Below are 13,376 nucleotides of genomic sequence, written 5' to 3' on the forward strand. Positions count from 1 at the left end.
ACAAGCCCTTAGCCGCAAGCCCGGATTGGCTCCTGGGCCTGTAGCTACTGGCAAGGCTATTTACGAGTGACCCTCAGGGCCCCACTCCCCCCTATCCTCTCACTGAAACCTCAGGTTCCCAGTGAAGAGGAGCCCGTCTCTAAGGACCTGGAGGGGCAGGTCCTGGATCTTGGACAGCAAGGTGCTACTCCGAAGCCGTGGGACCCATTAAACCTCAAGGCTTTCTGGGACACAGACCCTGCACCAACACTGGTCAGCCACAGAACAGATCCTGGCACACAATGGAGATGTGATGAATAGCTTGTGGATGAAAACTCCAAAAATCAGCCTGTTTTGAGGCCCCACCTGAAAACCTGAAAACAGGCTTTGACATTAGGCTCCACTCAGGGGTGATTCCCAGAGAGGCCACTTCACTCGTGTGTCGAACACCTGCTATGTAACATGTCCTGTGTGAGCCAGATCCATCAGCTGGAAGAATGAAAGTGGCATGACCTTAAACATGACCTTTTTGCCCCTCAGTTTTCTCCTCTGAAAAATGGAGGCAATACTACTTCAGAAAGCTGTAGTGAGAATTGCTGAGAATAAGACTTATGGAAGTAGTCCCAGTAGGTGCTTAATAAGTGGTGAGTGGTGTTACCGTGGTTGTAATTGGTGAGGTGTGGTGGACAGCTGATAGGCCCATCGTAGCAAAGCACTGGAGGGGCTCCAGACCCCAGCAGTGGGGCCAAACACTCCCAGAGCTGCAGAGGTGTGTGTGTTGCGGGGGCGGGGGGGCTGACTTTTTTAGAGAATTGAGTGCTTCCAGCCAATCATCCCATTGTTCCTCACTGCCCCTGTGATTTGCTCACATGTACCGCCTGCTACTCACAAGTAACCTCTCCTTGGGTAGGACGCAGCACAGATGTCTGCACCTCTCCCTTCCCCTCTCCTCTTGGGGTTTCTGCGGCCTCCTAGGCTGGGGCCCCACTGCCACCCTCAAGCCCTGTGAACCCTCAGATCCTTGAATGTTTCTGTCTCATGAAATATCACTGATTTTCCTTGGGGAGCCCCCTCTGTACCTTCACGTGGCCTGGCTAGAGGGCACGCTAAGACCAAGAGGGGACTTGAGACTCCAGGGTCTCCCCTTCTTGTTGTTTCCCCACCCCTGCAAAATTACCAACCCCCCTCCAAATTGCCATGGCCTCTGTCAGGGTTCCGTGGTCCCCACCCAGCCTGCCCCCCCACTGGCAGGATCCCTGCACGGAGCCTGAGAGGCCGACAGCACCCTGGGAGGTGTGATGTCCAAGGGCTCTCAGCAGGGCATGAGCGGCAGTACCCAAGCTCCTTCCCAACAGATACATCTCCCGCAGACCCGATGTGTGTCTTCAGACACATGACCCTCCACTGCCAAGCCCATGGCCAAAGCCAAGAGCGCCAGAGGCAAGGCAGTGGGCCAGCTCGGGGAAGCAGGCAGTTTCCACCGAAGCCTCATTCCCTGTAGGGCCTTGAACAAGTCACGTGACCCACTCTAAATACCGTTCTTGTAGGATTGCTAGGGGGAGCAGCTGGCTAGGGCCTGGTGCACAGAGGGTTCTTGATCAATGGCTGCTGTTACCATCCTTACTATACAGGCAGAGTTGCCAAAGGCAATTGAGCCCCTAAAAAGGTGTGGGGGCCCAGGGCTGGGACCTGTTGATCCTCTCTCCCCCAACAGACCCACAAGTTACTCCCACACGCACTTGGGCTCCCACCTCAGGTGTCTCTCTCTTGGGAGCTGCCACCCACGCTCCCCTTATTGCCTCCAACCATCTACAAACACAATCTACATCTGCTCGGAAATATCTGGTATTTATTTTCCAATATTTTGATAATTTTTTATAAATTGATAAGTGGAATGAAGGGAAGTATGTGGGACCCCAGTCCTGGCCTTGGACTCCTGATGACAGGTGACAGTATGAAAACATCGTCTCACCTACAACTTCTGGCCTGCTGCTCTGACCCCTTTTATCAACCTTACCTAAGAGTCAGGTGGGGGCTTTCTGAAAGATCTATGGTGCTCCCCTAGAGGGGACTTCGGGCATCCTGTTTCAGGGACTGAACTGGGTCAGGTTGCGGGACGGTGTGGGTCCGGCTCCGGTGCCTCCGTCTGTGCCTCTCCTGCCTGCGGACCAGCTGGCGCAGTTGTTTCCGGATGGCCCATAGCACCAGATACACTTCCCGCAGCATCTCAGCCTCCGGTGTGTCCAATGGGGACCGGGTCCTCATTTGGGAGGCGACTGAGGCAGAACTCACAGATGACTATAAAAGAAAGAAAGTGTGCATGCGTAAATAGCTGGGTCCAGGCATAAACCGCTGGTGAAATGACCTGCAGAGCAATAGCAAAGGGCTTGTCTAATTCCACCACCCCCCCCCCCCATTAGGCCAGATTGGACACCACCTCCTCCGGGAAGCCTTCTCAGGCCGCATTAGGTGGTCGTCGTCTCTGCTCTTGTGTTCACCCCATCATACACTATTTGTTCTGAGTACTGGTCTGTTCTCTGCTAGAATGCAAGCTCCTGGAAAACAAGGACCATGTCCGACCCACCTTTGAGTCCTCCCACTCAGGATTTCATGGAGGGTGTGTTAAGTGAAGGGGGACAGAATGACACCCCAACCTCTGTCTCCAGCCCGGAGCTCTCTCCTGACCTCTAGGCCTGTATATCCCACTGCCACCTGGACACCTCCATGCAGATGTCCTAACATCTGATCTCATCTTGTCCCAGCGCCCTAAACTTGTTACCTTCTCCCCTACATCTGCTCTTCCTCTTTCATCCTCCATTCCGGTGAATGTCTCCAGCCTGCCTGCCTTCTCTCTCTCCTTCTCCCTATTACCTCCATCCAACCAACCACCTGACCCAGCAATTCTACCTCCTAAGTATCGCTCAGATCCATTCATTTGTCCCACCACAGTCCAGAACAGCTTTCTCTCTTAGCCTGGACTGCGTCAGTGGAGCCAGGGGATCTTCCTGTCCCTCTGCTAGTCCCCTGCTAACCCCGCTCCACAGGGCAGCTCGGTGAACCTTTTTTTATTATCATTAATGCAATAACACTTTATTCAAGACCAAAATAAGCTGACTTGGTAGCAACCTAGACATTTCCCTTTTTTAAAATTAAACACTTTATTTTGAGATCACAGTGTCATAGTCGGGGTATTGACATTGATATAATTCACTGATCTTATTCGGATTTCTGCAGTTTTACTTGTACTCATTTGTGGGAGTTGGGGGGGTTAATTCTACAAAATTTTATTACATGCAGGTTCATGTATCCAACTACTACAGTCAAGATACAGAACATTTCCATCATCACAAGGACCCCTCATGTTGCCTTTTATAACACACCTCCTGTCCCTCCCCGTTAAACCACTGATATGCTCTCCATTTCTGTAATTTTGTTATTTCAAGAATGGTAGAGGGCTGGCCGGTTAGCTAACTTGGGAGAGCATGGTGCTGATAACACCAAGGTCAAGGGATCCCTGTGCCAGCTAGCCGCCAAAAAAACGAAAAAGAAAAAAGAATGATATGTAAGTAAAATCATACATACAGTATACAACCTTTTGGAATTGATTGTTTTCACTCAGCATAATTTTTCTTTTCTTTTCTTTTCTTTTTTTTTTTTTTTTGGCAGCTGGCCTTCATGCAGCACAAGTCCGTTGAGATTCATCCAAGTTGTTGCATGTGTCAACATTTTGTCTCTTTTCATTGCTGAGTAGTATGCCAGGGTATGGATATACCACAGTTTAACCATTCACCCACTGAATGACATTTGGGTTGATTTTCGCTATTACAAATAAAAATGCTATGAACATCCACATACAGATTTTTGTGTGAACATAAATTTCATTTATCTGAGGTAAATGCCCAAAAGTACAATTGCTGGGTCATATGGTAATTGCATGTCAAGTTTCATAGGAAACTACCATACTCTTTTCCAGAGTGGCTATACCATTTTACAACCCCACCAGCAAGGTCTGAGTGCCAGTGAGCTTTCTAAATCAAAGTCTGATCATGGCATTTCTTCTGCTCAAATGTCTTCATGGGCTTCCATTGCTTTTAGGTCCAAATCCAAATTCCACAGCTTGGCCACCCTCCCTGTATGAACCGGCCCTTGGCTCCACTCTGACCGACACATCTCAGACTAGCTCCACACACACCTGCTATTCTCTCTTCATGGAATGGTCCTCTCACTCCCTTCGCCCTCCCCTAGCAACCCCTGCAAGCCAAGATAATGCCTTCAGATCTTGGCTTCACCCTCATTTCTGTCAGGAAGGCCTTCCCTGACTCCCCAGGTCTGGATGAGATGCTCCTTCCCTGGGCTCTCATTTCACACCCTTTATGATACTGAACCAACAAGGCCTGTTATCTTCTCCATAGTCCCTCAGGTCTGGGTAAGTCTTGTTCACTGTTGTATCCTCAGTGTCTGGCACCAAGTAGAGACACAGGAAATAATTGTCGAACAAATGAGTGGAGGGAGGAATGAGTCACTGTGGGTTGGGAAGGGTGAGAGGGGTATTGGAAACCAGGGGATGGGCTAACCTTCCAGCTGCACAGCTGCCAGCCGGTCTGCAGGGCAGAGACCATGAGCGTGGAGACAGACTGGACAGCTGTCCGGGGCAGCCACAGAAGGGATTGGCACTCACGGCCCAGCTCCAACTCCGTCACGCAGGGCTCAGCCTCCTTGGGGGACTCATCCGTGTGGGGGAGCTTAGCCTCTGTGGGGCACTCAACCAACTTGAAAGTCTCAACCACCTTGGGAGTCTTCTCCACCCCCTTCAATGCAGATTTCTTGGAGCCAGAGTGTCCCAAAATGGGTGGCTTAGCTTTGTGTCTCCAGCCAAAAACCTAAGAACCAAGACACGGAGAGAAAAGACAGAAGAGAGGAGCAGAGCAGAGACATGGTCAGCAGAAAGGAAGGCACAAGAGGGACAGGGCTCCTTCCCCTCAAGTCCCTCCCCAGCCATCTGATCCCCACAGGAGGCCAGGAGGGGAGGGAAGCCACATGGTGGGGGCCTACTGTGACCAGGATTCTCATCCAAGCACATCCCGCACATCCCAAGGGCAAGGCATCTCTGAAACTCACCCAGCAAGTAAACTTTTGCCAAACCCTCCTAACCCATCGGAAGAACCTCATGACCACAGTTTTCTGTCTCGGGATGACAAACGCAAAGTAGGGGGCAGAGCCGGCATTTGGTACAGTGGGGGTGGGGTGGGGAGAGGCATAGGCTGCAGACCAGTGGCTGCCACCCAAAGGGTGACTCTTTGTGGGAGCTGAGACCCTTTGTGGGAGCTGAGGAGCTTCAAGCACAGCAGTAAAGAAAGAAATAGGAAATACAGGGGGAAAGCTCCCCCCAGCGACTTATCCCAGGCCTTTCCTCCCCTCCCTGGGACAGGGAAAGGAGTCCAAGTGCTTGAGAACCTAGAGTGAGGGAGAGTTCCAGCCCATTGTGAGAGCCTGCCTGGCCCTGACCCCAACCCCTGGCCCTTCCAGAAGCCAATCCTTTATGTCCTTGGCCCTTCTTCCCCCAGATCCAGGAGAAGGAAACTAACATTTATGGAGTATGGGGCAGGCATTTTCCATGTAATCTTCACAGCAGCCCTTCAAGGTAGGTATTATTGTCAGTGCCATTTTACTAAAAAGGAATCCGAGATTCAGAAAAACCGATGAACTTGCCCAAGGTCATAAATCAAGGGAGCTGTAAGGCAGGAGTCCAGCCCGGGTCGGCCTCCAAGTATCCAGCTTCTCCACAGTCCCCTCTAGTCGGGGGGGGCCCCTTCCCCGCCTCCCAGGGTCCTGCTAAGGCTGCGGCTGCTGCTTTCTCCCCTTCCCCACTAGATGGGGCCCGTCTCCCTCGCTGCCTCTTCTGCCTGGAACCCGAGGCTGCCAGGGAGGGGCCGGCTCACCCACAGGGCCTGTCCTCAGCCAGCTGGGGGTGGAAGCCACGGCGGCCGGCCAGGCCTGGCGAGGGCACCATGTGCCTGGGGAGACTGGCCCACACCCAGCCCTGAGACAAGGGGCCCATTCAGTGCCCCCTGCCCCGCCCCCAAGCAGCCACCCGGATCCAGCCCACAGAGGGGACACGCTGGGAAGCTGGGGGTGGATCCTGCACAATCATTGAAGGCCTCATTGTTTCCCTCCCCCCACAGCACGTGGGCAGAACCCCCCCTGACCTTGCCTGGCCTGCCCGTTCCCGGGACCCAAACTTCCAGCTCCCTTTTCCTGCATCTCTCCTGACCTGTCTCCACCACATCAAACCTTCCCAGTCTGGACAGAGTTTCCAGGGCAGTTTCAATGGCTGGTGCAGACCCCCATTCTTGACACAAGCAACGAGATGCCAACCTCCAATTTCAAGTTTCTTCAGAGTTTTTAATTATAATTATTATTTTAATAACAACCTGAATCCCAGAACTTCCAGATACTGTCCATACTCCCTCCACTGGGCAGAGAAGAGGGGGCACTATGAGGGAACAAGGTGGGGATGGGGTATCTGCCAGGGAGGCTCCAACTCCCCCAAACCATCTACTGCTGGAGGTCCCAGAACACTGATACCTAGGGAGGGAGGAGGGGGGACCAGGATCCCTCAGGGAAGGGGGCTCCATCTAACACCCAGCCCTGAAGCCCTCCCTCCTCCATCAAGGCCTGGGGACTATGGTGAGGCGGGGGTAGAGTTGGGGGACAGGCCAATGCAGAGCCTTGAACTCCCATCCCTGGGGATCAGGGCGCATTAAAGCTGCATAGGAAGAGGGGGCAGGCAGCTGGCACAAGGCCTGGCAGCCATGGCAGCCCCCAAAGGCACATTGTGAGGGAAGGGAGGCTCAGACAGAGGGCCCATTGGGTGCGGGGGGTCCAAGCCGTGGGACCCCCGAGGAGGGCAGCTGGGCCAGCTGCTCTGGGCTGGCCAGGGCCCGCAGCAGTCCATTCTCCTGCTCCAGTGCGGCATTCCGCTCAGCCAGGTCCCGGATCTGCTCCTTCAGCACCTCCACCTCCTCCCGGACTGCAAACATGAGGTGGGACTTCACCAAGTCCTGGAGGCCCGGGGACAGGCAAAGTGTCAGGGGTGCCTGGCCACCCCAACCTCACACCCTGCTCAGTGCCTTGAGGACCTGGGTGTGAGAGATGCCCCTGCACCCAAACAATGACGGGCCACTGAGGAAGAAGCAAATCAGGGAGAGGGCATGGGCAAGGACACAGGATGGAGGCAGGGTCAGGGCTCAAAGACAGAGGTGGGGGCCAGCAGCCAGGCCAGGGGCCAAGGGAAGTCAAGGATTGAGGTGGAGACAGGAGGTGACAGAGGACCCAAGGGAGCCCAGCAGGGAGCAGCGGGTCGAGGAGCTGGGAGTTTGTATTCCCTAAAAACGAGGGGAGTGGGGTGGAGCAGAGGGACTGCTAAAGGGGGCTGGGGCCTCTGGGGACCAAGACGGCTTCTCTTACCATGGCTTGTTCAATCTTGTTGTCAATGCCAACCAGGCTTCCGGAGCCACTGGAGGGACACAGGGAGGTGAGAGGTGAGAAGGAGGAGCCAGGTGTCTGGCCAGCCCCACCGGCTGCTGCTGTCCTGGTGCAGCTTGCTCAAGCAGCTGTGGCCTCATCCACAAGCCCTCCTCCCGCAGCCCTGCACCCACGCCCCTCCCGTACCTGTGACAGTAGAGAATCAGGGAGAGGAGGGTTTTGTCCATCCCCTTGGGGGGTGAGGGCCGCTGCCCAGGTCCCCCTAGGCCCCGGTGGGGAAGGGGTCCAGATGCCCCTCGGATGGGGGATGCTCCCCTAGGGGAGCAAGGAGAGGAGACACAGCCCCTTTTTTGGGGTGGCCCCGGAGCTGTCCCTACCACTCGGGTCTCATAAGATGACACCAGGGACTTGACAGAGACCCCTGGCTGGGCCATCCCTCAGGGCAAAGGGTCCTCAGGCCCCCGCCCCCCACAAAGGGAGAGTGCTGTATTGAAGGGAATGCCTGGGGGGCTCAGCGCCCCCCAGGCAGTGCAGGGTCTAGCTGGTGCCTGGCAGGCAGGGAGGAGACAGTGCCTAAAGGGTGCTGGCCTGAAAGATATACACCACCCCCCAGGGCAAGGCCGGGCTGCTATTGGCTCCTCAGGGACACAGGGCCCCCCCACCATTGGCTCCATGGTGGGCGGGAATTCCCAGACACGGTCAGTGCCAGTGTCCCCTTCTCACCCTGGCACTAATCCCAGAGTAGAGAGGAGGGGGCTGGCGGAGGGAAGTCAGCTGGTGGCTGGGGTTGGGGGAGGGCTGTGGGGCGAGAGGCCTGGGTTAGGGAGGGGCATGGGTGGTGAGAAAGAGCCTCGCCATAGGAGGCCTCTTCCCACCTCTGACCCCATACTGCACCCTCTGGACTAACTCGGGCCTCTCTCAAGGCCTCAGAAAAGGGAGTGGAGGTGGTGGGGGTAGAGGAGGTTCTGGCGTGTTTGTGGTCTTCCTTGCACGGTGAGTATCTCCCCCTTCCCCATATGCAATGCCTGCATCAGGGGTGACCCCTGGGGCCTGTGCCAGAGGGTCCCCTACCTCCCACAGTGAAGGAAAGGAGGAATGGGAAAGGTTACCATGGCAACGGAAACAGAGACCAGAGACCGGAGCCCTGTGGGATAAACACAGTACAGCCTATGGATCTGGGGCCAGGATCTGGGATCCTGAAGGGAGCAAGGACTTGAGAACAGGTAGGAAAGTGAGGCTGGAGATGAGGCATTGGAGACAGGAGCAGGGGCTTTGAAGAGAGCTGGGAGGGGGATGACAGGAAGTGGGAAGCAGGTTTGTGAAGCGCAGTTTGTGAAGTGGCCACCAGAGGTCGACTCAGGCCTGCATCAACAGCCCCAGGCCCAGGCTCCGGGCTGGCTCCAGGACACTAGGCTCCCATGTGGCCCCAGGACCTGGCTCTCCCTCAAGACCGTCTCTCGTGGCCCAGGGCCTGCGCAGACCTTTGCACCCTGCCCCATCCTCCAATGCTCCTTCTCCCACTCCTCTCCCCTGTGGCCAACACCCCTGTCAGTTTCTGCCTCAGCCCCTAGGCCAGGCCTCCACCTTTGCCCTCCTGTGCTGCAGGGTCACCAGTCCTGTCCTCCACCCCCAGCTGAGCCCTTCTCAGAGCAAGGGCCCCAAATACGCTGAATCCCATGCCTTCATGCTCCCGTGTAAGCCCTCCCTCCTGGCTGTCAGCTCCAACTTGCTACCCTGCGGGGGGATCAGCACTCAATTCAAGGTGACCCTTAGATGAGGCCCTGCAGCCAGAAAGAGAGCGTGAGGAAGCTGGGAATTTTCCACTTCCCATCCAAGCTCTGGGTGTAGAAGGCGTTGACAGGTGGAGTGACCAGGCCTAAGAGAGCAGGGCAGGGTGGGGAGGAGGAAGGACACCTGGGACTCCTGGGGTAGCAGGGAGAGGAGACGTTTAAGAGCAGAGGGCGTGCCAGCCAGCTGGAGGGTCAAAGCAGTTTTCAAGCTATTTCGAGCCGTGACACCTGGGTGGAGACTAGGACACCACAGAAAGCCCAGCCACCCACCCCCCACCCCCCGTACACACAGAACCCAAAAAGGGGCAGTGATACAGGAATAGGAGTGCTGGCCTTGCTTGGCAGACACTCAGGTAAAGATGCCAAGGTAAGTTGTTCATTCTCACCAGAAATAAAGGCATAATACAACAATAAACATTTGTTGGCTGACAGATGACTATCTCCTGTTTTCCTAGCGCAGTAGAGTTCCTCACTGTACTTTCCACTGTGACATTCTAACATTAACACTTCAAGCCACCAGAACTCTCTGACAACCCAAGCCCTCCTTTTGAGAACCCCTGAGTGACAGCCTGGATGCGCTGTGCTAGAATTCCTGGGCAGGGTCAGGAGCAGGAAGCTTGGGGTTGGCCAGACAGGATCAACCCTCACTACAAAGCCTAAAAGCAACTTTGTGTGAATTAAAACATGCCCCCTTCTTCAAGACACTTATTGCCATCTTCCAGAAAACTGTCTTGACTTCAAGCATTGATTGTGACTTAGCATTGATCGTAACTTCAAATGTGAGTGTCACCCCCTGGAGTTGGGCAGTACATGAGACGGACACCTGGAGGAGACTCTAGCCCTGCAGGACTCTTGGGTCCTGGGACGAGGACAGCCCTAGGGACTGGTATCCTCTTTGAAGGTCAAATAAAACAGCCTCGAAATGAAGATCAAATGAAGAAGCTGGACATCTGGGAGAGGTAAGGAGGTTCAGATCCTGGGGACAAGGGCCAGCCCTATTCCCTCAACATGTTGTGAGGAGCCCCCAGGAGCTGGGCCTGAGGCCAACAAAGTGGCATCCGGCTGCCCTGTCTGCCCTGTCTACACTCCCTCCCGGATCTGTGGTGCCTTTGGGGCGGGGCCAGGCTGGGGAGCAGGAAGGGGGCTGGCTCCTTGCCTGCTGGGGAGAGCTGTCCCTGCCTCTGTCCTAGAGATAAAGGGCATCCTAGAGACCAGTGCCACCTACCCATCTCTTGGGACACAGGCATTCCAATGGGAGAATAGAGAGATCATGCCTTGGGGTCAGACTCAGGCTCTACCACAGTCCAGCCACTCACTAGGTGGGTGACCTTGGGCAAGTTTCTAAATCCCTCTTCTGGATCTTAGATTCTTCATCTGGAAAGTGGGGACCGGAGCTGGCTGAGGTCAAGGATTCAGATCCTCTTACTGATTAGCCACAAAAAAAAAAAAAAAAAAAAAAAAAGAGAAAGAGAAAGAAAGAAAGTGGGAAAGTGGGGATCATGGGATTGCTTTTAAGATTACATGAGATAAGAGGTGGCACCAGACCCAGAGGAGGTGCTAAATAAATGTTCCTTTTTTTTCCCCAGGTCCTTGGGCTCCATTCCCTATAATGCCTGGATTACCCAGGCCGGCCATCCATCCATCCATCCACTTATTCACACCTTAACCAAATACCTCCCACCTACCAGGCCAAGCTGGGGACAGGAAGGATATTCCAATCCAGAAGCACTCGATTCACTAGGTATTCTCTGTTTTCCTATTCCTAGATTCAGGGATTGGTCAGGTATCCCCAGCTCCCAGCCCGGGATCCAGAAATTTAATACCCCAGCCCACTTCCCCTGTCAAAAGGGAGGTCCCATGCCATGTGGACCCTGTTCTCCTGTTAGCTTGACCAGACAGGTGAGGTGGGGTCTACACACCCCATTCCTGGGGGGGAAGGTAAGGGTTGGCCCAACCCAAACCCGCTGGCCCAGCAGGGTGGGGCGCGAGGGGCTGGGCTGGGTCAGAACCCCAGAGCCTTGGAGCGGAGCAGGGTAAAGCGGAGGCTGGGAGCCGGACCGGTCAGACTGGGGTGTGTGGAAGGGGTGGGACAGAGAGAGGGAGGGAGGGGACAAACCAAAAGAATAGAGCTGAGGAGGCCTCTGGAGGCAGAACCCTCTTAAGAAAGAGAAAGCAGGAGGCTGAGCTACAAAATCAACAGGGTTGGGGGAGGGGCCGGGAGCCCTCTTGCCAGGGAACCTCCCAAGTGGGATGGGGAAAGGGTGGGAAGCGCTGAGAATAGCAGCCACAGGGGCAGGTGACTCTCTGGCCCTGGCCGACCTCACACCTCACACATTCCTGAGAGCTGGGAACCCAGAAGCTGCCCTGCCCCGCCCTGCGCTGCCTGGCACCAGCCCCCTCCCCACCAGCTCTTCCCTCTGTGATCCCTGCTCTCCCTAATGCCTCAGGCCCCTTTCTTTCGTGGGCCTCAGTCGCCGATTCCGGGGGCTGGCACCACATTAGGGGAAGGCAGGAAGGAGTGACTCCCATCTGGAATGGGTCCCTCCAGCACCCACTTACGAAGTCCCTCCCCTAATTTCCTTCCAAACAGGAAGTCCCTCCCCTTGAGGGCCTCACACAGGAAGTCCCACTCCTCCCTCCAAAATAAAAGTGGCAACTCCCTAGCCCTTCTCCTAGGTTCCTATCAGTCCACAGCCAGAAGCCAGCGGCCAAGCTATCTGACTTGCAACTTTGTTCCTCCCTTTTCGACTTGCTGACATTCTTATGAGTGTTGAAACCTGGCCCTCGAAACAGGAAGCTCTGCCCACCCTGCCAAAGAACAGGGCATTCTCCCCTACAGGGCAAGCACCAGAAAGTCCTGCTCTCCTGTGCTGTGCCAGCTCCCTGCTCCCAGATAGCTATCCTGGCCACGGTGTGGCCACGGGAGGGCTCAGCCCCCATGGTGTTCCTGGGTGCTGGCCACAGCCCCTCACGGTGCAGAACCTTAGGGCAATGCTTTATTGGTACTAGAAGTCCTAGGATCCTAAAGTACTCCATATAGACTATGAGGACTGTAAAGAGTCCCATTCCCCTCCTCAGCAGGCGACAGGGAGATGGAACTGGGAGGAGACTGATTCCTATTCTCGTCTCCAGCACATTTGCCAGTGGGTTCCTGGGGTTGGCCAGATGATCTCTAAATCTGCAAGAGCTCTGGAATTTGACAACAATGACTCCCTTCAAACTCTAAAAAAGTCTCTGACTTGACAGTCCTCAGCCAGTGAGTCCCACCCAGCTTTCTCCACAGAGAGGGAGTGGGTCCCAAATCAACTCTGCCCAGTGGTTATGCCCAGGCCAGGCTTCTCTGTTTAAGTCTGTCCTCTCCAAGTTCAACTTGGGGGAAGGACACCTACAAGGCAGTTTTATGAAGCTATCCCAGGTGCTGGGTGGGGAGCCTCAGCCTCACATCCCACTACGCAGAGCCCACCTACCCGTCGTCATCGCTGTCCAGGTGACCACTGATGGCCAACATGGAGCGGGCCAGGCTGAAGCTCTGGGCTGCTGCTGCTCCAAAGGGGTCTGGAGACTTGTGAACCAGACTGGCATCGGGAAAGAAGTAGAGGGCTGGAGAGCTGGGGCGAGAGTCAAGGGGGGGCACCTGGAGGCAGAGAGGTAGGAAAGAGAGAAAGGAACCAGCCACCTTACAACTTTCCTGTAGTCTACGTCCACTTCCACCTCCCCCACTCTCTGCCAAGACCCCCAGTCAGAGGCTACTCAGAGAGTGTCTGTCTTCTGTCATCTGCCTTCTTAATGGGACTCAAATGTCACTTCCTTAGAGAAGCATTCTCCCATCATTCATTAATCCACTGAACTGTTTCATTTTTTTATAGCACCTAACATTACCTGAAATTAAAGTATTTATTGTGTCTCCCCTGCTAGAAGGTAAGTTTGTTAAGTAGCTATTTGTAGAATGAATGAACCTTCAGAAACTGTTCCTCCACCCCCCTGCCCCAGCCTCACCCCCGATCCCAGCCTCTGCTCTCAAACTTCTCGGGACTCAGGTGAAGTTCTGCTCCTGCTCTCTGCCTTGGTTTCAGGGGAGGCGGGGGCTGGGGGGGGGGGTTGGGGGGGGGGGGGGGGGGGGGG

The 13,376-nt window shown here is 55.0% G+C and overlaps 1 protein-coding gene across 2 annotated transcripts in view; it reads right to left on the bottom strand.

Annotated features, from left to right (window-relative positions):
- Positions 1-1,808: 1,808 nt before the first annotated feature.
- TSC22D4 (TSC22 domain family, member 4) overlaps positions 1,809-13,376 on the bottom strand; it is a 16,005-nt gene continuing 4,437 nt past the window's right edge. The window contains exons 3-6 of one of the 2 annotated variants that reach the window (XM_008580694.1): positions 12,722-12,888; positions 7,447-7,495; positions 4,554-4,859; positions 1,809-2,277 (exon numbers count right to left, since the gene is read on the bottom strand). In XM_008580694.1, coding sequence (XP_008578916.1) covers positions 2,041-2,277; positions 4,554-4,859; positions 7,447-7,495; positions 12,722-12,888 — 759 coding nt within the window. In that variant the 3' untranslated portion in view covers positions 1,809-2,040. Of the gene's footprint in view, positions 2,278-4,553; positions 4,860-6,355; positions 7,041-7,446; positions 7,496-12,721; positions 12,889-13,376 lie in introns of those variants that run through there. The other variant, XM_008580695.1, reaches the window with a different exon arrangement.

Source organism: Galeopterus variegatus, unplaced genomic scaffold, assembly GCF_000696425.1.
Source record: "Galeopterus variegatus unplaced genomic scaffold, G_variegatus-3.0.2 Scaffold2147, whole genome shotgun sequence".
NCBI classification, from domain to species: domain Eukaryota; kingdom Metazoa; phylum Chordata; class Mammalia; order Dermoptera; family Cynocephalidae; genus Galeopterus; species Galeopterus variegatus.